The sequence below is a fragment of the Arachis hypogaea genome, chromosome 18 (genome assembly GCF_003086295.3).
Source record: "Arachis hypogaea cultivar Tifrunner chromosome 18, arahy.Tifrunner.gnm2.J5K5, whole genome shotgun sequence".
Taxonomy (NCBI): domain Eukaryota; kingdom Viridiplantae; phylum Streptophyta; class Magnoliopsida; order Fabales; family Fabaceae; genus Arachis; species Arachis hypogaea.
In genome coordinates this window covers 131,087,919-131,115,091 of record NC_092053.1, presented here as the reverse complement: position 1 = coordinate 131,115,091, position 27,173 = coordinate 131,087,919, and the positions used below count along the sequence as shown (strand labels likewise).

Below are 27,173 nucleotides of genomic sequence, written 5' to 3'. Positions count from 1 at the left end.
TATCTTCATTGTCATCTTCTTTATTGTTATTGTCGTTATTATTATCATTGTTATTGAATTTTTGTCACATTAATGACGTTGTCTGATCTAAAATTAATTTAAATGTGTTTTTGTTCATAATTCAATCTTATTTGTGTGTTTGTTTTCGAATTGAGTTTGTGTGTTGCAATCATTAAGTAATTTCAGTATAAAAACTAAGAAATTTATGTTTATTAAAAAACTCTGGTATATTTTTATTTTGAAAAATTCTACATAATTCAAAACTCAGCACAACGATAAGGGGTCCAACCCTTCCTTCTTCAAGGTGAGAGAGAATATTATCTACAACCCAACCAAAAAGCACACAATTTATCCGATTATTCATGTACATTAACTTGCTAATGAAATGTCGCAGTACTAAAATGTTAATCATTCTATAACTACTTGCAACTACTTCTTCTTCTTTTTTATCATCATCATCTTCTTGTTTTTTTCTTATTTATTTTTTTTTTGTTTTATTTTCTCAAATTTTTTCTTGTTTTACTCTCTTAACAAGAATAAAAACAATGAATCTACATTCATTCAACTAAAAGAAAGAAAGAAATAAATAAAGAAAGAAAGAAAAAGGAAAAAAAAAAACAGCATTAAAGAAAACATTTTTGTGCTTTTGTAATAAAGTTTCGGAATAAAAACTAAGAAATTTATGTGTATTTGTTAAGAAGTTTCGATATATTTTTATTATGATAAGTTCTGCATGATTCAAAATTTTTCCTCTTCCTCCTCCTCATCTTTTGCTGTTTCTTCTTTTTCATCATCATCTTTTTTTTTTCTTATTCATTTTTTTCTTCTTATTTTATCTTCTCAAGTTTTTTTCCTGATTTACTCTCTTAATAAGAACAAAAATAAAAACAAAAAATCAAACAAAGAAGAAAAGAAGACACATAATGCTGCAAAATTACTAAAAAGAGAATAAACCTATATTCATTCAACTAAAAGAAAGAAAGAAATCAGGAAAAAAAAGAAAAAATAAATACAACATTAAAGAAAATATTTTTGTGCTTTTGTAGCAAAGTTTCAGTGAAAGAACTAAGAAATTTATGTGTATTTATTAATAAATTTTAGTGTATTTTTATTCTGATAAGTTCTGCATAATTCAAAACTCTTCCTCTTCTCCTTCCTCTCCCTCGTATTCTGCTACTTCTTCTTCATCTTCTTCTTCTTATTTCATTTTTTCATAATTCTTCTTGTTTCACTCTCTTAAGAGGAATTAAAAAAAAAAATTAATGTTACAAAATTACTAGGAAGAAAAAGAGAAAAAAAATGCAGCAATAACAGTAGCAATAAAAGAACAACGGTGGAGAGAAAATAAGCGAACAAAAAGAAGAATCGCGACGAAGAAGGAAGAATGCGAAGAAGAAGGAAGAACGCAAATAAGAAGAAGGAACACGAAGACGAAGAAGGATATGTTTGCGTTAGAATTTATCTTATTTAGTTTTTATGTTAAATAAAATAAAATAATCGAAAAAAAAAAATTTTTCCATTACCTTGAAGTGTGGACATTCATAAAATAGTTTATTAGAGTTTAGCTCTGTTGAGAAAATAAATAAAATTGCATATGCCTCACAATGGCATTGTGGAGCAAAAAATATTTTCTTCTTCCTTCTTGTAAGAATCAGAATAACCACATTAATAAAATAATAATTTAATTGTTCATAATAGGTTTGGAAATTTGGAAATAATAATTAGAAAATATAAAGGTGAAATTTTAATTCAATAGATTTTTCTAAGTGAAAAAATGTATCTTTTGCAAAAAAATTTGTAAAAATACGTACCGGTACTTGAGCTGGTAATACCGGCTCTAATCTGTCTGGTACTGTGTATTGAGAAAAATAATATTTTAAAAATTGAATTTATTGATTTGAAAAGACAAAAATAATTTAGAATTGAAAATGGGACGCTATTCTTAAAGGTTTTGGCCCAAAGCTGAGCTAAACAGACCTAAAATGCTAATGGGTTGGACCAGACTCAAGTTGGGTCAAAGCCCAACATATATATGTGTTTGTTAAGAGGAATTTAGCCTCATTTTTTAAAAAAGATAGAGTGGGGGGCGCTAGTAAGGAGAGAGAATAGAAGGGTTTGGGGTTTCACTATTCACCCCAACATTATTTTGATCATATCTTAAGTTACGATGTTTTGATTTACGTGTCATTTATGGCCACTCGAAACTCTCGCCAAACTCTTTGATTCTATTCAAATAAAGTGGTAAGATTTTCGAAATCCATGCTTCAGTTTCCATCCCTAACAATTTTGCGTTTTTAAGTTTGGTTTTTTAGTAGATTTTGTGATTTTTGTTTAGGGGTGATCTATTATTAGAATATTGTTGGATTTTTTTTTCTAATATTGTTGGATAAGGTAAGTCTCTTTAAACTCTTGTGGTTTGATATTTTGGTTAGCCATAGTGTTGTTTTGGTAATATTATATGATGTTAGATTGAGATTTGGTGTTTGTTAGAGTTGTTTTGGCTACTTGGAGCTTTGAGATTGAGTTGGAAGTTTTCGGATTAAGCTTGGTGGCCTTGTTTCGGTGTACTGAGCGTGTTGAGAATCGGCTAAGGTATGGTTTCAGTTTTCTTTAGGTAATATGTAATGTTTCGTGAAATTTAGGCTAGTTGCCCTAAGATAGGTTGAAATTGTATGTATTGGGTGATTGAATGTGTGTATATGTATTATGTATGGTGGAGTTGTTTTGAAGGTTGGATATGAGTATGTGTGGGAAGGTGACGATAAAAGATGTTGTTGATGATGGCTGATGATTATGATGTTTTTGATGTTTGATGATGATTAATGATGTTGTTGATAGTAAATGATGGGAATTATGAGAATTGATAATGACAAGTTGATGAACAATGCTTGGGTTTTGAATGGTATAAATGTGATGGATTCATGCTTGGGTTGAGAAGTATTGACATTGGTAATTTATGAGTAGGAAATGTGAAAAAGTTGATTGTTTAGAAAAATTTATGAATAATGGTATGAGTTATGTAGAGTTGAGAAATAGAGATGGACTTTTGGGTGTTTAGTATTGTTTGGGTTGTGAGTAAATTGGTTTGGTTTGAAGGATTTAGTATTTTGAGGATTTGGTAAAATTTGGTAAAATCTTGTTTATGATTAATTTCGGTGGGCTATAACTTGGCCCTCAGAGCTTGGATTCGAATGAACTATAACTTAAATTAAAGATAATTAAGCGAGCTTTAAAACGGTATAAATATTATTGAATTTGAAATTTTGTAGAGAAAGTTATTGATGTTGGAAATTAAGGTAAAAAATTTGATTTCTGTGAAATTGCAGAAAATTTGAAAATCTGTCATGTGTGCCCACGCACAAAACAGAGCGCGTGTTACTACTCGTGCGTACGTACGAGGGGATGTGCGTACGCATAAGCCGGGAAGAACCTTCTGTTGAGTGTGTACGCACAACACTCTATGTGTACGCACAAGCCCTAATTTTCACCTAAAATTCTGTTTTTAACTGTTTTACCTCCCCTACAAGTTTGTAAACTTCTATAACACTTATTTAAGACCTCTTAGCTATTATTTAGACTTTGAATCAAGGGAGAACACAATAAATGAATTGAAAAGAATAATTGTTACGAGTTTAGAGCCGATGACTTAGGTTTTAGAAGGTTGTGGATGAAATAAGTGTATGGTGAGCTGTGAGGTATTTCTTTGAGGAGATTTTGAGAAAATGAGAATGATTATGATGAGTTTGAGAACTGATGATACTTATGATGAGTTGGAAACTTGGAAAGGAATAATGAAACTTGTTAGATGTTGATAGTGTGTGAGGCACTATATCCTTAGAACGATAGTGTGCAGGGCACTATATTCCTGTGATAAATTATGATGTGAGGGCTGGGGTGGTGTCCCGCTCTCATAACCTTCTCTGCTGCAAAAGTGTGTTCAGGCACTATATTCTTGGAATGAGCATGCAAGTGTATCAGGCACTATATTCTTGTAACGATAGTGTGCCGGACACTATATCCCTGGAATAATAATGTGCAGGGCACTATATCCTTGACGTGGCATGAAGGCTACATCTAAAAGGATGTGTCGGGTTGGCATTTATGGACTGACAAATGATATCATGAGCTAATAGGATAGACTAACAGACATTCATCATGTGCATCTTTTCTTTGCTTGTTTGCTTTGGATAACTTCTATTGTGCCTAATTGATTCACATGTCTATTTGTTATCTGTTTTACTTGTTGTATATGTAAACTACTTGTACTTTACTTGTTTGTATTACCTGTGTTTTCTACCGAAATTGAGGAGGCTTGGTAGGCGGTGGCGATAGGATCGCATGGAGGTTAGACTGGCAAAAGCTGTGGGACATCAATGTTATGTTAGTTAGAAATCCCTTAAACTAGATTACCCTGTTTATGATTTAAGTTAATTATTTATTTTTAAGCTTGAATATCTGTATCGATGTGAAATTCTAGGATTGCCTATGGCGTCCCAGAACCTTATATTTTATCTATTGGGCACTGTTATCATACTGAGAACCTTCAGTTCTCGTACCATATATTGTTGTTGTTTTTCAGATGCAGGTCACAACCCACCTCGGTGAGTTTGCGGACATGGTGACAGAGCGGATGATGGTTTATCTTCTATTTTATTCTGCTTTATTTTGGTTATAGTTATTCTCTCATCTTTTGCATATATATGACTTTGTTGCCAGAGACTTTATTTTTGAGAAATTTGAGAGATAGGTTGTTACTGTTTAAACTTCAAAATTCCGTTGTATTCAGTTTGACTACCCGACCTAAACTCCGCAGGTTGTGACTAGTCCTCTTTTGTGTGTGTATATATATACATATACATATTATGTCTTATTCTTTTCGTGCCAACTCGTTTAGTTATTGTGTGTGAACGCTTCGCTCTTCGTAATTCCGCCTTATGCGGCTTTGAACTTTTATTTCTTCATCAGACTTCTAGTACTATTACTTCTTTCTCTCTCTCTCTCTCTCTCTCTCTCTCTATATATATATATATATATATATATATATATATATATATATATATATATATATATATATATATATATTATTGTATGAGATTTAGAATTGTCGTGGCACTCCATTATCCTTCACTTTACAGCTAGAGGTAAGACTTAGAGTGATAGAGTGTTACACTTTTCGCACCAACGTTACCTGCAGAACACACTGTTACACTTCTGCCTTCTTTATTAACACCTTCTCTCCCACTCTCGCGAATCAATGTCGACACACATTCCCTGCTGCTGCTCATGGCATGTTAGGGTTCGAATTGGGACACAATGGCCTCAACGACCACAATGGCAATTGAAAGGTTTCCCTCCACTGCAAACGACGTCGTTTTTAACGACGTGGATGTAGACTGTTTAGCCCTAGTCCATTTCACATTGTCCAACTAAGCACTTAACAAACACGTCATACAACTAACATGCCAGGTCAGAGTGCCATTGTGACTGTCAACGTTTTTCGTCGAGACTTGACGGAAAAATGTCCACAAGGATCGCGTTCTGTCACAGAAGTAAGGGACAGGGGTCGAAGTGAATCGTTTTTATTTTGAGGAAAGTTGTCATTTTAGAAAATAGAAAGGAATTAGATTGGTAGTTCCATTTTTTAATGAGTTATGTGTACTTTTTACCCTTTCGTCATCTAAATAACTTTTTTAATAGTGGCAGGTGGCACTTTATTTGCCATGGTGGCTTTGTGCATTATGTGATTTGGATTTAACAAATAAAAATAAATAAAAAATTACAAGATTAAAGTAAAATCTTTCTAAAACTTCTTCGCGTTAGTTCATATTAGGGATTTGTAAATTCTAATATATCAAAATGTTACAATCTCAACGAAAAAAGAATATATCCCAAATTTGTGCGAGTGTTTGTGGTGATTCTTCTTTTGTTCGAAGAATAGGAAGAAAAAGTTCGACTACAATAACATCAAGTGTCTACATAGACTTGACACAGTGGTGTTTGAATCTGCGATAGAATAGAATCCAAAGAAATTGTTTTTTGGTTGTTGGTTATGAAAAATATGTGATTTCTTGTTTTTTCTATGATAATAAATGCTATGCAAGTTACTTGAAATGGCTGAAATTGTTCTCGAATCCATAAATACAAAAGGTTGAATTGAAAATACAAAAATTATTCATGAATGCAGAAAGTTAAATGCACATAACCACAATGACAAATAAAATAGGAGCCAATAAAATATCATATAGCAACTACTATGGCTGAAAAAATTATTCAAGTGACATAAAAATAGAAATGACTAACGATACTTAATATTGATATATACACATAACATATTAAAAATTAGAGTATATACCTATTTTGGTCCTCAAAGAATTTTAGACTGGACATTTTAGTCTCCAACTAAAATTAATTACTCGATTGGTCCCTAACAATTAACTCCGTCAGTCACTTAGGTCCTTTACTCCGTTAATTTTAACGGAAGACAAAATAGTCCCTAACAATTTTAACAGGGGACAAAATGGTCCTTGATCTCCTCTGTTCGGAAACAACACTATTCTCTACCAATTTTCATCACATCTCGTATAACACTAACAGTCTAACACTGTAACTTCAAACTACACAATGCACACTCTATAAACTTAATGTTCACAAGAAAAAAACCCTCCACAGGTTGAGTTGATGATGTGGTTTGTAATTTTAGAAAGATTGAATACTAGAGATAGATTATGTAAGTTTAAGATTGTACCAGAAGCAAAATCCTTTTGTGTCTTATGTAAGGAGTAATTGATGTACTTATGAGTGCAAATATCAAGTTTAAGGTGAATAAGAAGACATATATGAAGTTGATCTTTGATGCATGATTTACTGATCTATGAAAAAGGCTAATAATTCTGCATAGTAAAAGTTGGAAGGAAAATGATCATGATTTAATGTTGTATAACTGATCGGGTTCATCTTAAAGTGTCTTTGGAAAAGCTAAAATCATTATATTCTTTTGCTCCCTGTTTGCTATTTTATGCTATTTTTTATGTTTTCTTTGTAGTTATTACTCTGCTTTCGTTACTGATTTTTGGAACTACTTCCACTTTGTTTGGAATTGGGTGGAGATGTAATTATCTAAAAAAAAGAAAAAAAATCCTCAGCTTGTTCTCAACCAATTCATACTCAGGAAACTAATGCCTATGTCTCTCAACTAGTTGTCGTCTTCGATGGATCCCATGAATCCAGATAGCAAGTCATTTGTTAAGACTCCAGAAAAGAAGGAATGAAGCACTCGGTGTCTATTTCAAATGAGAATTTGCATATGATGTCGAAGGAGAATCTTCTCATGATGTCCTAATGTCCAATAATCTATATTGCTTGCCGGAGAGTGGAGAAAGGCGTACCCTTGAAGTAGTTGTGGAACTTGGTCTTGAGAATGTTGTGGACATTATCGGGGTTGGAGGTGATGTTATCAAAGACGTGGAAGTGGATGCTTTTGGTGGGTGAAGTGCAGAGGAGGTGGATGTACCAGTCACAAAGATTTAGGAAGTGTGAGGTCCATGACATGTTGAGGTAGGTGCAACACGTGTGACAATTACACTATGGCTTAATCTTGAAGTTAAAGAGGAGGAAGGAAAAGATGGAAAAGAAGACTGTGAAGGTGAAGAAGGAGAGTATGAATGTTAGGGTTATGCGAGATATGATAAAAATTGGGGAAAAATAGTGTTGTTTTCGAATAAAGGGGTCAGTGATCATTTTGTCCTTTGTTAGAGTTGTCAGGGATCATTTTGTCTAATGTTAGAGTTTTCAGGGATCATTTTGTCTTCCGTTAGAGTTGACGGAGCCAAGAACCTAAGTGACTGACGAAATTAATTGTTAGGGACCAATCGAATAATTAATTTTAGTTAGAGACTAAAATGTCTGATTTAAAATTCTTTGAGAAACAAAATTGGTATATACTCTAAAAATTAAGCTGTACATTTATCCACAGTGAAAATTCAGATATACTTTTCTCTATTTTTCCTTAATATACTTAACATAATATTTACTATTAGCTATTTTCTTGATATAAATACATAATTTGGTTCAAGTCAAACTGATTTGGTTTTCTTTTCCGGTCTGGTCGTCAATAGTCTGATGGTCACAACTCACAAGTGTCAATTGAATTTGAAAATCGTCCACCTCACCATCTCGCCGCTCTCAAACATTATTTCCTCGCGGGAAAGCTCTATAGCCTATACAGTATACCCCATTCCAGTATTCCACTGTTACAACCCTCAACACATTCATTTTCCTCACCGCCAAAACCCCAACTGCTCCTCCACGCGCCGAAAAATGGGCGCGCGCACCGTCACGGTGCTGAACGTGGCGGAGAAGCCGTCGGTGGCGCGGTCCGTCTCCACCATCTTGTCACGGAATCAGGGCATTCGAATGAGGGAAGGTCGGTCCCGCTACAACAAGATCTTCGAGTTTTCTTACTCCATTCGCGGCCAACCCTGCCACATGCTCTTCACCTCCGTCACCGGCCACCTCATGGAGCTCGAGTTCGACGAACGCTTTCGCAAGTGGCACTCCTGCGACCCCGCCGATCTCTACCACGCTCCTGTCCGAAAATTCGTTCCTGAGGTCCAATCTCTCTCTCTGATTTTCTGCGAGATTAGTTCACAATGTACTATATAGAGTATAAAAATTGAATATAAAGAATTTTAGACATGTTTTCATGTGAGTTTAGCGGAACATGTATACATGAACATAGTTAGTGAATAAGCACTGTTTATCTTGTTGACCTTCTTCTTCTTGTTAATTCAATCTTCCTCTCACTCTTTCTTTGTTTTACAATTTTCATGGAGATTAGTTCATACTTCATGCTGTAGAGCACAGAGGGAGGCAAAAATGAAAAAATAAAAAATAAAGAAGGACTCTATGAGTTTCAGAAATGTTTGATCTCTGTGATTTGACTGAGTTTACAGAATATGCTTAGAGTGAGTTGTACAGTAACAAATAACTATGCTCGGTAGAAATGAGGAATTATGCCACGATAGAAAACCTAACATGTAAGGATCACCTAGAATCTCTGTGTGGACTTTCCAAATATTTTGTGACCTTTGTTCATATAGTCGAAAGAAAATGAACAGAATGAATTTGAAGAATGTTTCATCCAGTTAATGTTACTGAGTTTATATACATCTGGTTATAGATTGTCAAAACTAGAAGTTAGTTAGTTACAACCTGCAACAAATACTAATCTAACTTACTAGGAGTTAGTTAGTTACAGCCTTATTTTCTTCATGCTTTTCCTGGAGGTCTGCCTTTCAATTTCTATTTATTTTGAGGCAATATGAATTATGTTTTTTTATGAGAACATTCACTTGAATAAGCTAATTTGTTTGTTATATATTAGGAATGATTTTTTTTTTCAATGAAATTTTTTTTCGTTGCCATCTGCTTTTCTGTTTAGGACAAGAAGGATATCAAGAGGACGCTGGAGGAGGAAGCCAGGAGGTGTCAGTGGCTTGTTCTGTGGCTTGACTGTGATAGAGAGGGTGAAAACATTGCATTTGAGGTGGTTGATGTTTGCACCATGGCAAACCAGAATCTTACTATAAAGAGGGCTCGATTTTCTGCGTTGATTGATAGGTTTGAATGTTTAATGTTGTGATGGTTGTATATTGTGGTTATTATGATCAATTTTTATTGGTCTTGTTGACTTTTGGCCTGCAAAATCAGGGAAATTCATCAGGCAGTACAGAATCTGGTTGAGCCAAATAAGTGGTTTGCAGATGCTGTGGATGCTAGGCAAGTAAGTTTAATTTTTCTAACTTAGAGCCTGTAGCTGATCTTTTGTGGTTGAAAATGTCTGTTTAATTGTTGCAACTGAAAAAAGAAATTGATATCAGTAATTCTTATTTACTAACTAGTACAAATATATAATGATGCTATGACTTTGTAGGGGGTGATTGATGGTTATTTACATTTTTGCAGGAAATTGATCTTCGTATTGGTGCTTCTTTCACCAGATTCCAGACCATGTTAATGAAAGATGCTTTTATAATTGACACTGCTTCTGGTGACAGAAATCTTGTCTTAAGTTATGGCCCTTGCCAGGTGTGCTTTTGTTTTTCGAAAACATGACGTGTCAAAACTGCTGACATTTACATATGCTTTCAGAGGTTTAGAAGTCATATGATGATTTTCCTTTTTACCTTGATTTTGTACTACAGTTTCCTACACTTGGATTTGTTGTAGAAAGATATTGGGAGATACAAGCACATGAGCCAGAAGAGTTTTGGACAATCAATTGTTCTCATAGATCAGAAGAAGGTCTTGCTAATTTCAACTGGATGTAAGATACAAGGCCTTTGATGCATTTACAATTCTTGTTGAGTTTTAACAGCTGCAAGCTTAGGATATACTCTGAAATTGGCAGGCGGGGTCATTTGTTTGATTATACTTGTGCAGTAGTAATATACGAGATGTGCATTGAGGAACCAACTGCAACTGTGAGTCTTAATTGATCAGGCAATTCTCAGTATTTTTTTATTTTATTTTATTTTAAATTTATTATACTTGTTCTGATGTTCACATTACTTCTCAGGTCACAGATGTTAAACAACAAGAGAAATTGAAGTATCCTCCTCATCCTCTGAATACCATTGAGCTTGAGAAACGTGCTTCACGATATTTTCGAATGAGTTCTGAGCACACGATGAAGGTGAGTATATGTTGGGAAACCATTGCTCCTGTGTTTTGTAATGACATGCTGTAGAACTAACTGTATTTGAAAACAAAAAATGCATTTCTTGAGGATGGAATGATGTCCGCCGGTATTCCTAAATGCTTTTTTGTTTGCTATTTACAGTTTCATGTATTTCCAATTACCAAACTGATCATTGTGGTGAATGAATTCATTTAGACAACTCTTCTCATGCCTTGTGTATTAGTCAGTGAACCTATATGCAGACATATTTTCTTAGTGACATAATAATATGATTCATATTTCATACATTGATAATAGCTATATATACGTTTCTTGTTTTCTATACACAATTTGAATTTGTTTTTCTGTCGTCCAATTCTATCTTTCTTCTGTTTTGCATAGTTTTTATGGGGATTGGTGTCCTTATTTAAAACTTTCACTTTATTATACAGGTGGCAGAAGAGCTTTACCAAGCTGGTTTCATCAGTTATCCTCGTACAGAAACTGATAGTTTTTCTTCAAGGACTGATTTGCATGTGGGTACTTGTCTTTATGTGTAAGCATAAAAATTATTACAGCTGTAGCCGTCCTACAGTTTGGGAAGGGGAATCCATCCCTATTTTTCTGACCATAGGGAGAACATGCTATTCTGCATTATCTTGTATAATTGTGTGCACATTTCGGTGTGTTATTAATTCAAAAAAAAGAGAGAAGTCAAAGTAAGTGTCTTTTATCTGGCAATGTTAATGTTATGATGTAGGAAAAACAAAGCTAACAGTGTTTACGACCTTGATTGTTACAGTCAGAGAACTCATAACAGTTTCAGCATAATGTGCTTACATGTCTGCACATTTTAAAGCGTATGCATTGTTTTATAAATGGGAGCTACTTCTCTTTTCCAGTATATTTTATTATATTGTTTTAGTTTAGAAGATCTGACTTCGGATGACATTGTGCTTCATTGTTACTCTTATTAAGTTTTCATGCATCTGTAATACTCAACTTGTACTGATCCAAAAATATTTCACATCCTTCATCACCCTCTCCCCTAGTGGCCTTACAACCCACAAAAAGAAAGGCGTGATAGGAAGTGGTTTGGGTTGGTTTATATTAGGAAAAGGAAGAATGCCCACAGCCCTGCCCAGGGAGACACAGCTAAATTCAGTTGAGTTGCTGAATAGGAGTTTAGGTGAGACAAATTAGTTGGACAATTAGTTAAAAGGGAGAATAACCTAGAGAAGCTAGGGTCAGTCTGTTTGTCTTGTCATTTGAAATAGATTTGTGAGAGATCGAGGCCTTCAATTGTACTGACTACTTTCTACGGATTTTCACACATTGTCAAGGTCAAGGATTGCCATTCAATACACATATTTCCTAGAATTCTTCCTGTTACTGATACCAGTTTAAAGTTCAAACAAAGTGACTGGCTTATTATTCTTTTCTTTTCCTTTTTTTTCTTTTTAATTCTAGACAATTGTGCAAGAACAACAAGCGCATCCTGAATGGGGAACATATGCACAACGGTTGTTGGACCCTGAGACAGGACTTTGGAGAAATCCTCGTGGTGGTGGACATGATGACAAGGCCCATCCTCCCATTCACCCTACAAAGTTTTCTAGTGGAGAATCCAATTGGAGCCAAGACCACCATGTCAGACTCAGACATGATTTCTGACCCCGCTCTTTTTAACTAAAATCTCAAGATTTTGATTTAATCTTCATACTGATATTCTTTTTCACAAATCACTGCAGAAATTGTATGAGCTGGTTGTTCGCCACTTCTTGGCTTGTGTCTCAAAGCCTGCTGTAGGGGCTGAAACCACAGTTGAAATTGATATTGCTGGTGAACTTTTTCATGCATCTGGAAGGGTGGTTCTAGAGGTGAGGTCCCCTCTTTCTATGTGTGTGAGTGTGTATATATATATATATATTATTTGGTCTGATTTGGTTGATTCACTGATTTAATATTCATGATTGTTATTTAAGACACATTAATCTGTTATGTTAACCAACATTGTTTTCAGTAAGATGTTCAGAGAAGGAAATGGAACTAAAGAGATTAATGGATCACAAGTTAAAACCAAGATTGATTTTCATAGAAATAGATAGAAAAACCAGAAATTGGGATATTATGGTATTATTCAGTCCTGTTATCCTGTAGCTGTATTAGTGAATCTGTCAAGTCATGAAGTGGAAACTGTGTATGAAATGCAGAAAATAAGCAGGGGCCATAGCAGTCCCACTTTGCCAAGACAAATCCCGAATGATACCGTAATCTCCTTGCAGCCCACCTCCCATACAATAAATCCCCCTTCTCTAACAAACCCACATACACACTCTTTGCCTTAGCAACCTTTCATAATTGTCCGTTCATCACTTAGTTAGGATTCACCACATTGGTGCTTTTATTCCCTATACTGCCCCGCTAGCTTTTTCTCTTATAAACCTTAAGCCCTACACAGACTTTATCCCTGATAGATATGCTAATATGTGGGGTCTCTTGTATTTGTAGTGTTGTATCCCCAAATTCTTACAATCATATCCTTGCCAATTTCTTCTAGTGTTCTTAGGCAGCGTTTGGTTAGGCAAACAAGACAGAAATATAGGGATAGAGATACAAAGACTGTTTAGAATCAAAGACAAGGGCAAGACTACGCGTTGTAGGACAAAAAATGTGTATTTTCATGTACTTCTTTGAAGTGAGGAAGAAATTTTTGTATCGTTTCTGTCTGCCTATCTCTATTTGTGTCTTGTCTCTGGAACCAAACCCTACCGCGGAGAACAGATGGGAGAAGGTCAGAAGAGTATCAAGTCAAGAGGGTGGATTAGATGGGAGATAGCCCAGTGGCTAGGGCTAGATATCCCCCCGAAAAACTTTGCAAGAAATTATCTAGAGATGTAAGTATAATTTGGCTGAGCACAGACATGATCTATGATAGGAGCTAGGACATAATGTTGTTGCTTGATCCATGTGGCTAATCCCACTTTCCACTCGCCCCAAAAAATAGAAGTCTCACGTGATTGCAATTATTATTAGTTTACGATTAATGATTTCCTCGATATTTAAAATTGTCTACCTATCACGATTCCATTTCCTCACAAGCTTTAAAGTTTTGTACAAAAGTTCAATGTAATTTGAAATAAAACAGCATAAATATCCTTCTCCCCTTTGAAGAATAGAAGCGACTGTATTGCAGTCCAATCAGCAAAAATAATGGTGCAGATTGTCAGTGCAAAGTTGATAAAATTGTAAAGCTAGAACCAGCTAACTCCACCTTGATCTTAATCCTTTTGTCTCAACTCTGTGGAACTGGGTAACCAACTTGGGTTGGTCTAGTAGTTAGCTCACTAGTCTGCTTAAGCAAGTGTCGAGAGTTCGAATCTTGCCTTGTGCATGCAGCAAACCCTTAAATGGAGTTCCGATCCGCGACGGATTAATTCTTGATCTGCCGAGTCAGGAGATGCCGTGGGAAACCCAAAAAAAAAAACACTGTGGAGCTGGGTTTTGCTCTTCATTTTCAGTTTAACACTGTATCAATTAGTAAAAGTTTCTTTACAAACAATTACTGGAACTGCTGACTCAATGCAGTCTTTATTGTTCAATACTCTTTGCAATTTATTATTATTATTATTATTATTTTGGTAGTGGTAGATAAGATCAGACTACCATTTTTTGTCTTCCTTTTTTGCCACTTTGAACCTATATAATTATGACTTATTGACTTAAGCACTGAAGTACTTAAGGAATCAACACACATAGTACTTGTTGTAACGTGTATGAATTTTCTTGCTTGTTGATTGTCTACCAATCATCTTCTAATTAACATTTGGCAAAAGCTAGCAATACTCTAATTATATGTTATTGTTCGGTCTTAACATGATCAGAGAAACTACTTGGATGTTTATCGCTATGAATCTTGGGGTGGAACAATGCTACCAACATATACTGTTGGTCAACAGGTTTGCTTTAAATTATAGCTTTCACCTTACATACAGCATTTTTTTAATTTCTTTTGCATTTCTCTTCATTTTATATTTGGGCAGTCACCGTTTCCCCCACAAGCTGTTCATTGTCCTGTTAGATTCCTAATGGAACTTACACAGAAGATAAATCTTACTATCATTGATTTGATATTGTTACTAATATAGTAATATTCTTGTATATGTACCACTGTTGCATTTTGTCTTATTCATGGCTGAATTTTGTGAAGTTTGACAACTGTCTTCCTTCATGATGAAAATGAGGAGAAAATTATCCAAACGGGGAACATTTCATGTGGTAAAATAGTTTCCTTGTGTTGATTTTAATGTGCAATGAGATAATGTCTGGAAGTGTGGTTGCATTTTTTTTCTTTATTATTGCCTTTTTCCCAATCGTCGAGTCAAGGAGGCGTGTTTGGCTCTTAAAATTTAACCACATTTAATACTTGCCTCTTATTAATAATAAAGTAAGGCTATAAAAGAAAAGCCTGTCATCATGAAGCACATTATCATTATAATTAGGCAAAACCTGCTCAGAGTTATACCCACTTACATGGATAAGATTCACTTGAAAGTTGAAACAATTCCCTGATTTGGAGAGTGAGAGGGTGGGGATTCAGAGCCTATGCATCTTGCGTTCCAATTTATAAACAAGATCTTAGATACTTCTCCAAATATTGTTATTATCGTTGTATTTTAAATTTTAATTGTATACAACTTGAATCTGAATGCTATTACAGTTCGTTCCAACAACATTGACCCTTGATTCAGGAGTAACCCGGCCACCACCACTTCTTAGTGAAGCTGATCTTCTTACTTGTATGGACAAGGTGAAATTTTTAGATGATACAGGATGTCATAGACTGAACCCTTTGGTTAACCATACATTTGCTACTTGCCTGTGACATATCTTTAAATATTGACAGTTGTATACGTATTTTTTATTTCTTATTTTATACCAAAAGGAGGGTATTGGTACAGATGCTACTATGCATGATCACATAAAAAAGTTGCTTGATCGATTTTATGCAACTAAGGATGCTAACACTCGTTTCACACCAACTAATCTTGTAAGTCATATTCTTATTCCAAGGAAACATGTATTTTTTCTTCTCATGACTAATCTCCATTTGTTAATACATTTTTCTTGGGTTGTCTTGAGTTATATTTTTCTACTGTTACGGAGAGTTATTTTGTAAGGTTAGCACATCTAGTGAGTTCTAGATATATTTCCCATTCCCTATGTTGGATCATCATTGTATAAATTAAAGCTGGTAACCACTACTGGCATATGTCAAGCTTTTTACCACCTGGCGGTTAGTTGACATTTGAACAGGTGCATTTCTAAGGGAAGGAAGATGACCATGACCACTATATGAAAAATAATCATTACATTTATAAACTTGCAGCTATTAGAATCTGACTTGTGAGCTGCATTAATTTTGACAAAAACCAAATATGCATTTAGATGAATGAGAATAGAGGAACTAAGATATCAAGGAAGTGCTGCTCAAAAGTATTTGGTTCATAACATGAACTCAAGTTGATTGTCTATCTGTTTTAATGATGTTTTCCATTATTCCATAGTTGTGCAACAGAGAGACAGCTAATACTATTAATTTTGCAGATATGGTATTTATATCCTTATGCTCATTTATTTGCATAGAAAGTAAAGTAGATCAATACTACAAAAAGGATAAAAAAGGTTTACCTTGAAGACTTTCACTATGCTGATGCTTGAAAGATATTTTTCTATTAGCTTAGTTGTAGTGTATATGAATCTCATACGTGTACCTGCACTGGCATAAGCATGCAAACCAGAATAATGAAGTAAAACACTTGTATGTATGTATTGATCGTGTGTTTGAATCAATGCAGGGTGAAGCACTTGTTATGGGATATGATGACATGGGGTAAGTAAATTCCCTTTGGTTTATACGTATTGCTAGACTTATATATATAATCTTAGTGTATTCTTTTTTTCAGTTCAGCCGATATTCATCATATGTTCTGAACTCTTAATGATTTGATCTGTTAGTTTGATGCAAGAAATTTATGTAAAAACTTTCAAAGAGGAATTCTCAGTAGAGATATTTCTTAACAATTAACCATTTAAGTGATTATTGATGTTCGAAGAGTGGTTAATAATTAACCCATAAATGGCTTGATCAATCATTTGAATGATTAATTGTTCCCAAATCTTTGATTGTTAATTACTTTTCAACTACCAAGACCCCACTTCTTTTTTCCCCACAAGTACCCGTAAACTTTAATCATCTAGAGGAAATTATTTGTCTTTGCAAAGATGCCTTAAAGATCCTCTAAAATGAGTTGATTTTAATCCTCCCTGGTCTGTTTAAATCTGATCTTTTTCAAGAAATTGGAGATATTATAGTGTCTTTGAATTAAAAGGTTTTGTATAGTGTTGAAGCCTGATTATTGTTATTACATATGTTGAGAATGAGAATTTTAGTAAGAGGGTAAAAGAGAAAATAGAAAGACTATGAATGACTGAAAATATATAATGCTTGTTTCTTGGTTCTGAGTTGACATGTAATTTTTCCTGTCAATATACTACCTATCAACTAGCGTGAGAGGTAGCATTTGCAATAAAAACTACTATCAACCCAACACAGATTCTATTGTGCGTTTGTCTTACTCTTCCTTTAAGCTTTCAGGTATAAACTTTGGAAACCATATCTTAGAGCAGCTATGGAACGTGATATGAAATCAGTCAGTGAAGGGACTAAAAGCAAATCTGAAGTTTTGGCAATTAGCTTGCAGCAGATGAAAGCTTGTTTCCTTGATGTAAGCATCTTACTTGTTATTTGTTAACATGGTTTGTTTATTCAGAAGATTTGTTGTCCTATGCAGTTAATCTTAAAATTTAACGTCATTATATTGCATCTTTTAAAATTTAAATTATAAGTTTAATGTGCTATCAATTTTCATGATGAGGTGGCTGACATTTATGTGCAATATATCATGAAGCAACTGTAGTTCATTCAGATAGGTTTCTTGTCTTTTTATAATTACATGTGAAGGTTAATACTAATTGTTTGCTCATGTATTCATGAATTCATTTCTGCTTCAAGAATCAAGATATCTTTCCACTTCTATGAATATCAATTCTGCTTTTATTTGTGTTGGGGGACTGAATCAATGTTTTCTTGTTATTTTGTTATATATGTCATTCATTACAAGCAACAATAGACTCAATGACAATAAAAAAGGCTGGTGAGAAGCTTTTTGTAAAGTGAAAACAACTGATGACCATACCCATTCTGGTCATGTGTTTGGTAATGTTGGAAATTTTCATATTTGAGTCCCCAAGAAACAAATGTCATGCAGGCCAGTTGAGTAGTTCCTTATCTTAACGAAATGATAATGAGAGAACAGCTTAATGCCTTTAGTTTCAAGCTAAATTTGCCAAAATGAGTAAGTGGAACAATGAATTGAACATATGATGGCCATTGAGCAAACCACATTTGTAGATTTGAAATATTGTCAACCACTGAACCTATGAAGTATTTCTGTTCAGTTTATGCATTATAGAAAAATTGTTATTTGTTGTGTATTTGATATGTTTGAACTAATATTAACTCTTATTCCCTTGGATTTCATTTGGCACTGTGTGATGTGCTTTGTTGTCGTGGTTAGGGACCTAGCGTAGTTTGACTTTTCTCTATGGGTCATTCGGTCTTAGCCTCTGGAGGGATTATAAGCTAAATTAAAATTTCTTATGTCATCTTTTGCGTTTCCAACATTTTTTTATGATGAGAATGTGCATACTAAAAATGATTTTTTCTTATTCTAGTATTCACATGAGTAGGTTCTCTGTTCTCCATTAATCTACTTGTTTTGGTTGAATATTATTTTTCCAAATGAGTTAATGTGATTTGGAAATTGTGATATTCATCTGCTGATAACTTTTAAATATTTGTAGGCCAGAGTGAATAAACTGAAGCTTTTAGAGGCCATGGAGATATTTTTCCAGAGGTTATTTTCTTCCACACCTTCACCCTCAAGGACTCCTTATAGAAAAGTACAAAACACTTACATATATTCAACTACTCTTGCAGAACTAACAGGGCTGGTGGTGATGAGCTGCATGCAACAGGTGAAGTTGTTCGGCAATGTGGACTTTGCCAAGAATCAGATATGGTGCTAAGGAAAAATCGAGTATGATAGTCATATCCCAAACAAACTTTTAGAGATGTTGTAGTACTTTTCTATTCATTTATTTTGACTTTGTTACATATTTGGGACAAAGATAAACGGCTTAATTATGTGGCATTCATGCTGGATCATGTGATAGCTAAAGAACATTGTGGACATGTACTAGAGTCAATGTAGTTGTGGAAGATAAGTTGTAATGCAGTTTGGACTTATGGTTGACTTTTGGAGAATGAAACAGCAAAAGAAAAGACGAAGTCAGGATTTTCTGGGTGGTTCATAAAAATTTGATAGATAGGTTAATCTTGTTAAATTGCGGGTATATATTTTGCTCATTTATACTTGCTGTTGCTGATTTTCTGTTTGAGGTATATGAGGGCATTCTTAATCATGAACTCAGAATCATAACATAGTCATTCTGTTGTGTAGTTTAGATTTTCGTGATGAATATTGGACTGATTTACTGATCAAGTTTTTCTATTTTAATTTACCAGGATGGCAATTTTATGGTTGGATGTCTGGGTTACCCTCAGGTTAGATCTCTTGATTTTTCAGTTCCTTGTTATAAAGATTTTGCAGCTTATCTACTGTTGGCATTGCCAGTAACTCGATATATCATGGTTTCTCTGCATCCCTGATAAAATAAGAATCCTGAATCTGAACAAAGCATTTTCCAACTAAGTAGATTTGGCTACATGGATCTAAAGGCGTCATTATGTCGTGTCTATGCATTGGGATGCGACAAAGTTTTATGTTGGCTGCACAGGCTTAATACAACCCTACATGGATCCAAAGACGGCATTGCATTGTGGCCATGCATAGGAATGCGACAAGGTTTTACATGGATTGTCGCAAACCTAACACAACCCTCATTTTTTTTTTGGACCTTGGGACCGGCCTATGTAAACATAGGCCGAGAGAAAAAATGAATAAGATAACTATTCATCCTTAGCAGTGACAATAACATTGGAAAAGACTAAACTGAGAGAGAAAAAAAAAAACAAAAAGGGGTTTGGGGGAATAAGGGTGTCAGGGTAATCCAGGTTCCTGACCCCAATGAGGGGTCTCCCTTAAAGAATGGAGGCCAGTATCAAAGATGAACCCATAATAGTGCTAAGGATAACTGCACAGCCCTGAAAATATGAGCATTCTATCAAATCATACGCACCAATTAACTCTTAAAACAGCATATTGTGATGAAGTGCTGCTCTCCTTTCTCTTTCCAAATCTGCTAATGTGTTCCTGTGCTTGTATTTGGTTTGCCATGATCTCTGAATTCTTATAAACTGTAGATTATGTTGCCAAGAGGGAAGCTAATCACTTAGGGTGTGTTCACGAGTTTGGTTTTCAATGGGAGGGAAAGGCTTTAAAGGGTTAAACCTTGTTCACAAGTTTTATTATTTGGAAGGAGAGGAATTTGGAGGTTTTTATTAGCCCTCCAAACTCCATTTTCCAGTTCTTCATGATTATGGGGTTTTATGAGGTTTAAATTTAAATTAATTTTTATTCCTAATAAATTATTGTATTACCATTTATTACCATTTACTTTTTTATACGAAATATTTAAGTAAAAGATAACATTGTAAAAGCATATAGTAAGTCATCTGAACCCTCCTTTGTATTTTTTTGAGACTTGTGAACAAGTGAAGGATGATTGTAACTCTTCCCCAACAAGTTACAAAATCTTTTACTCTCCCTACCATTTCCCCCTCATTTAACGATTTTCATAACTAATTAAATGCCAAGGTGCAATAACCTATCAGAACTTCACTTAGTTTAAGGTTTCTTTTATTTGAGGCCTTTAAATCATAGTTCTCTTTGATGCCTCAACTGTTAATATATTTTATTTTTATAGGCAGTCAAGTAATTATTCTGTTATGTAACTAAGTTTTGTCTCTTATGTGGGAGTTTAGCTTAGTTCTGTGTTTTTAGTTTGCTGTCCTCTCTATCTCTCTAGATCATGACTGGCAGGCATTAAAATAAACTGTGGTGAACAGTGCAGGAATGCTGTCTGGCTTCCTGGACCAGTATTAGAAGCAGATGTTACTGCCAATGCTTGCAACACCTGCACCCCTGGTTTGTTACTCAACAATTAGTATTATGATTTCAGTACCTTCTTTCAGAGAAACAAAAAATGCGTCGTTGGACTTCATGCTAATGTGTGATTCTTTTATTTTTACCTCTCCCTTTTTCATGGGCACTTGCCAATCTGTGCACCATGGTCTTACAGACAATTAGTATTCTTTTAAATCTTTTATGCATAATGATAAATCATGGCAAATCCAATAACAGTAATAACAACATAGTATTATTACATAGATAGTGAATATCTAAATCTTAATGATTTTGCTTAGTTTTATTTTTTTCTAGTCTCTATCTACTTTTAAGATTCTGTACCCTATTTGGATCCTCAAATATTAGGAACAATCTTATCCTCTTTATTCTTTAGTTGTTTCCAGGCTTCTATTCTTGATTGTGTTTTATTGGGGTGCAACACTTGTATATTTGTGGACGGAATCTGGTTAGATATTCTTTTGGTTTTCTGTTTTAGAGATCTTGGTTTTGGCTAGTTTCATTTTATTTCATTTGTTGTATAAAACATTATAGGTCCAGTTTACCTGATTAAATTCAAGTTTCGGCGGCTGGAAATACCACCAAACTACAGTGCGGACCATTTGGGTAGGTGCTTCTTCTTTCCATGATGATATGTGTTTCCGTTCCAACATGCCTTTCTCTAATCATTTTGGGTAGCTAGCCATGTACCTTTGCTGTTTTTGAAAAAAGAAAAAGAGTTACATTTGGTAACAACGTTTCTTGCAGTTATGCTGTATCTGTGGGGTCAATTACTTTTGTTTAGAGAAAGTCTAGGTAACCAACAACTCTTCCAGCTAACTTTTTGATAAACCAGTCAACTTTGTAACAAAAAGAAACATTTAAAATTATTGCAAAACATCCAAAATCATTGAAAAAAAAAAATCACCCAAAACCTAACAAAAACAAACATTCAAAATCATTGAAAAAGAACATTCGGATCTGCGAGAAGCTACAGCTGGAGGAAAGAACAGCGTATTCGACGGCGAGGGGTGTTTTTTGCGCTGTGGTAGTGGCATTGTTCTGTCAATGAATGGCGACGCTAGGCGAGGAACGGTGATGTTGGACGAGGAATGGAAGAAACATCCAAACTTAACAAAAAGAAACATTCAAAATCATTGAAAAAAAAACATCTAAAATAAAAAAGAAACATCCAAAACTTAAGGGGGAAAAAAAAATCTAAAACCTAATAAAAAAACATTCAAAACATAACAATATTGCTAACAACAACGCTTTGATGGAGGCCATTGCAGTGACATTCTTCTGGTGCGATGTGGCAAATGACGTAGACTTCCAACAAGGCAGCGAATAGCGACGGCGGAGGACCGATTGTAGTGCGGTGACAGAGGTAGCCATGCGGAGAAGAAGCCGTGAGAGGAAAGGGAAGGGTGAGGGTTTCAGTTCTTTTTTACTGTGAGAGAGAGTGAAAGTGAGTTTTGAGGTAATAGTTAGCTGTAGTTAGCCGGTACCGTAGTTGTTTACTTAGCATGATTGAAAAAGTCTAGGTAACCAACATCCTCTCCAGCCAACTATATAACCAAAAAAAAAAAAGAAATAAAAATGTAACAAAAAAAAATTTTCAAAACCTAATTAAAAGAAACATCCAAAACTATTTAAAAAGAACATACAAAACCCAACAAAAAAAAATCCAAAATCATTGAAAAAGAACATCTGGATCTGCGAGAAGCTGCGGCCGGAGGAGGTATGGAATAAATATCCAAAACCTAACAAAAAAAACAGTTAAAATCATTGAAAAAGAACATCCAAAATCTAACAAAAAGAAACATTTAAAATCTAACGAAATGAAACATCTAAAACCTGATAAAAAATATTCAAAACCTAACCAAAAAGAAATCCAACTTAAGGAAAAAAAAATAACAAAAAGATCATCCAGAAACATAAGAAAAAGATGACGATGTCGATCATTGCTAACGGCGACGCTTTGAAGAAAGCAACTACAGTGACGTTTTTCCGGCACGATGTGGCAGACGAGTCATAGTGGACAACACAGAAGTGTTGCCGTTGGGGGAGAAGTCGTGAGAGAGGGAAGGGAAGGGTGAGGGTTTCAATTGTTCCTTTTTAATGTAAGGGAGAGAGTGAAAATGAGTCGAGGTAATAGTGGTTGTGCTTGCTGGTATGCTAGTTGATCTACCTAGCATGATTGTTTTGTTAAACATCTTATTATCTGCCTAAAGAGATGAAAGGAAGAGAAAAGGAAAGAAAGGGAAAGGGGGGGGGGGTTCTTTTAATCTTTAGCATATTAGCTCACTCTTATGGTATGAACATATTAGTTTATTACTACTCAAACTTCATTTAGTTGAAGAATAATGTTTAATAAATGCATTTGCAATATGATATATGATAGGTTGCATAGGTGGCTGTGATCAGATTCTTGCGGAGTTGACAGAAATATGTGGCACTGGCTCTCGCACAGGTTTGTATGCACATCTATGTTGTTACTAGAAATACTTTTACAAATAGAGATGGATAATAGTCAGTTAAATTGAACAGTACATGACAGTATTTAGTGCAATAATCTCTTGTAGGAGAACCTATGTGTATATTCAAGCCATATTTTTTAAAATTTATTTGATGGATATTTGTACTCCCTTTTACATAGGTTGTTATGTTTTAATTCCCCCCCCCCCCCCCCCTTCTTTCGTGTTTCTTCAACATAGTATTAGGCATTTTTCCGTCGCGTTTCAGAATAATGAGAATATAATACCACTTCATGAATAAACCTTGGAATCCTCTGATTGTACCTTCACTTGTTTCGTAGGAAGAGCTCGTGGACCAGCTGCACAAACCAACAATGCCCGTCAAAGTAACACAAGACAGGTTGTTTGTATGAACTGCCAAGAAACAGGACATTCTTCTAATGATTGTCCTTCACAAAGGAATGCCCGGCATCGTGGAACAAACCAACAAAATGGTAACCTTTCTGGAATTTCAAAATTCCATATCATTTGAGAGTTTCTAGAGAAACACATGTATTTCTTGGATACTTTAGTACTCCCGGTGATAGAACAAGTTGGGATGACAATCATGAAGATGGTGATTGTGTAGTTTGTGACACAAATGTCAATAGTGAGGAATTCGTTATAATCTGGTTTGAATTAAATCTCTAGTACTTAACATGTGATCCAACTTGAAAAGCCCAATCATACAATGACCTTTAGGGTGTCTTAGGATCATAGTTTTAAGTTGACTGATAAACACCGTAATCATCATTTGTTGTTGTTGTCATGTTGCTGTTAAAATTGAAATGTAGTGCAATGAATTTTTATAAGATTTACATAATGCAGGGGAAGCCACTGTTTCATGCAGTTCCTGTGGGATGCCATGTGTTTTGAGAACTGCAAATACAGAAAATAACAGGGGAAGAAAGTTCTACAAATGTCAATCACAGGAGTGTAACTTTTTTGCGTATGTAAACTAGTGATCTTTCATATTACCCTTTTTTTCTTGGTTTAGGCATTCTTGTGATTAACTATTTTAATATGTAGAAAAATATATCTGATAATATAGTTATCATATCTTACCATCACATGTCACACCTGAAAATTCTTTTACGTATAACCTGGCCATCTCTTTCCACTTGTTTGCTTTTCATCCACAAATAGCATTATTCAACATTGATACAATCGAATTAATTATAAACACTGTAATCGGACAATCTAGTTTTTGACCAGGCATTGTCTCTATCAATTATAGATGGATATCAGAACGAGTTTATAGATTATTTGCTTGTTTTTCATTAACCTATTTGTTTATGCAAGTTTTATAACCTGGATTGCAGGTGGGAGGATAGCCTCAACACTGGCACTGGAGGAAGAAATTTTACACGTTCAAGTAGTATTCCACAAGCCAACCGTGGGAGAAATGGTGGCCGTGGATCTCGCGGTAGAGGTAGACACAATGGATCTCATGCTGCTAACACGACTTTTGTGTCAGCCACTGGTGACCCTGTTAGTGGCAGAAGATGCTTTGTGTGTGGTGATCCATCTCACTTTGCTAATGTGTGCCCTATCCGTGGTGGCTAAAGCATGTGCTCAACGATTCAAATCAGCAATATGGAAGGAAAACTAGGTTTGGTATCCATAACCTTTCTGTTTTGCAGGAGTTTGGTTAAGCAATAGTAAGGTAGTTATGTCATATATTTAAGTATGTATTACCAATAATTACTTATACAGGTCCAAAAATGCCGTTATTAACTGTCATTTTTTTCCCACTATTTATTTGGCAAGACTTCCATATTGGTCATCCGAAGAGTTTGTGGGAGTGGGACATCAATATGATCCTTGAAAGAATTATGAAATCAGCTTGGTTCTCTGGAAATTAAAAAACATTTCTAGCAGAAAAGATTATAAGACGTTAGAATTGTCTTGAAATGAGTTTTAACCTTCTGAAAATTACAATGATGTTACAAATCTATCGAGCATCAAATTGGTATACTAACAATTACTTTTAAGACTAAATTATTGCAATTTTTTTGCTGATCAAACCGATGTCCCACAACTCAGTTATACTATTATTATTTTGGTCATAAAGGAGCTTATGCCCTCGTATCTGCTTATGCAAAACAAATAAATCGTTAAAGAATTAGTTTCAATTGGATTTTATTTGGGTATTGCATAAGATGGATGTCTATTATTTGAACATTAATTTCCTACCTTTGCCCTTAACCTTGACCTTCCCCACATTATGTTATCATTATCAAATTATTTAAGCAATAAAATTAAAATATGAAGTAGATGTCGCTATCCTAGGGCAAAAAAATGGTTTGATTTGTACACTTGTAGCTTTTGTAATAATGCATTGATATTTTTACTCTTATTTATTTATTTATTTTGCACAACATAATTGCACAAATCCCGTAGATGCATGCATTGGCTTAATCTGTTACTGATTTTTCGTGGGTAGGCTACTTTAAGCTTTTGTCGAGGCTCAATGTATTCTGCTCTCACTGCTCATTTTTTTGTATAGGGGGTGAGATTTCACATTCACAACAGTGACATTAATTATAAAGCTGTACAGTAATATTATAATAGATTATATCATTGTTCCATTTGCATCAACAGGTTGTGTGTGTCTTGTAATGGTTTGACTCAAATAGACAATCATTTTCAACTTCATAAAACACAATCACCGTATGTTAAGTCTTAGCACATGGCGGGTTTTGGTTGTAACGAAACAAGCCATTTTGTAAACCTGCAGGATCATGTGCGAGGCTGATATTGTAACAATTGTTTGACTGAACATAAGCGGGGGTGATCATTCATAATACTCAGTACGGATAACCCTACAACATTATCTCTTAATTTTCTCCGTCAGTATATCAAGATGTCGAGAAATTCTCTCTTTGGTGAATTAGTTATTGATATATTCTTTGGTGATTGAGTCTAATTAAACTAATTCTATTATACTTCAGCAAGTTCTAATCCGTTGAATTATTCTGTACATAATCGAATATTTTAAGCCTTTTCACTTTTTGTTCCGAATAAGCTAGTTATTTTGACGAATTTGACTCTCTTTAACTTTGTTCTAACGAATCTTTGCATTATTTTTTTTTTTTTTGGTGCCATCTTTGATTGCATATATTTTATCATGATAGGCATAATCGCCCTCGAAATTGGAAATAAATAATTAGTCTTTTTTACACAATAAAAATTAGAAGGAAAAAAAGAATGTACCAGATTAGCTCAAATTGAAAATGGTTACGCATGTATTGTTTCCATGTTTATATAGATAGTATAGGCTGGTATGCTTTAAGTTATGTACTTTTCTAGAAAAATGATTGGGAGTCTTAACCCATCTTAATTTTAAATAAAAAAAATTATGAATTTTTTTAATCTTTTTTTTGTATTTAAAAGATAATATATATTTGAATTTTTTTTCACTTTTTTAAGTATGAGTATAATTAAGAGGATGAATTAGGATTCTAAATCATTATTTTTTAACCCTGAATTTTAAGTAGGTGTAAATTGATCTGCATAGCTGAGTGAAAATATGCTTTTTCGTCAGTTTTTAACAAAACTAGTGTATAGCAAATAAGAAAAAGGTTGAGTACTGAGTTGTATCTTTAAAAATGTTTGGGGTATAGTCTTTGCTTTTTATTTTTCCTATGTTACAGGGGGTGTATCATAAAATGATGTGAAAAGAGATGTAATTTATACTATTGTGGATTTAATAAATTGGTGCTTTCGATTTCTTTGTAATTTTTTAAACTTTTTTAACAAACGAGCACA

At 34.4% G+C, this 27,173-nt stretch overlaps 1 protein-coding gene and 1 long non-coding RNA gene across 2 annotated transcripts; one reads left to right on the top strand and one right to left on the bottom strand.

Annotated features, from left to right (window-relative positions):
* Positions 1-8,084: 8,084 nt before the first annotated feature.
* Positions 8,085-25,190, top strand: LOC112771864 (DNA topoisomerase 3-alpha). Its single transcript, XM_025816684.3, has 24 exons — positions 8,085-8,607; positions 9,440-9,618; positions 9,709-9,781; positions 9,964-10,086; positions 10,203-10,324; positions 10,409-10,481; positions 10,577-10,693; positions 11,131-11,214; positions 12,149-12,328; positions 12,430-12,558; positions 14,563-14,637; positions 15,399-15,488; positions 15,624-15,728; positions 16,537-16,571; positions 17,337-17,466; positions 18,605-18,657; positions 18,741-18,840; positions 19,329-19,367; positions 20,832-20,910; positions 21,442-21,513; positions 23,291-23,359; positions 23,705-23,857; positions 24,231-24,351; positions 24,725-25,190. The coding sequence occupies exons 1-24, from the start codon at positions 8,119-8,121 to the stop codon at positions 24,966-24,968; spliced, it is 2,934 nt and encodes a 977-aa protein (XP_025672469.1). The 5' UTR covers positions 8,085-8,118; the 3' UTR covers positions 24,969-25,190.
* LOC140181190 (uncharacterized) lies at positions 20,437-23,195 on the bottom strand. Its single transcript, XR_011876070.1, has 2 exons — positions 21,453-23,195; positions 20,437-20,907 (listed from the first exon to the last, which is right to left on the bottom strand). It is a non-coding gene; the product is annotated as an uncharacterized lncRNA (long non-coding RNA).
* Positions 25,191-27,173: the final 1,983 nt, after the last annotated feature.

What these genes read in the sequence shown, in the direction of transcription:
- LOC112771864 (XM_025816684.3), top strand. Translation starts at nt 8,119, where the DNA reads ATGGTCACAACTCACAAGTGTCAATTGAATTTGAAAATCGTCCACCTC. An exon ending in ATGCTGTGGATGCTAGGCAA is followed by an intron (nt 9,782 to 9,963) that starts GTAAGTTTAATT and finishes ACATTTTTGCAG; the next exon opens with GAAATTGATCTTCGTATTGG. An exon ending in TGAAAGCTTGTTTCCTTGAT is followed by an intron (nt 17,467 to 18,604) that starts GTAAGCATCTTA and finishes AAATATTTGTAG; the next exon opens with GCCAGAGTGAATAAACTGAA.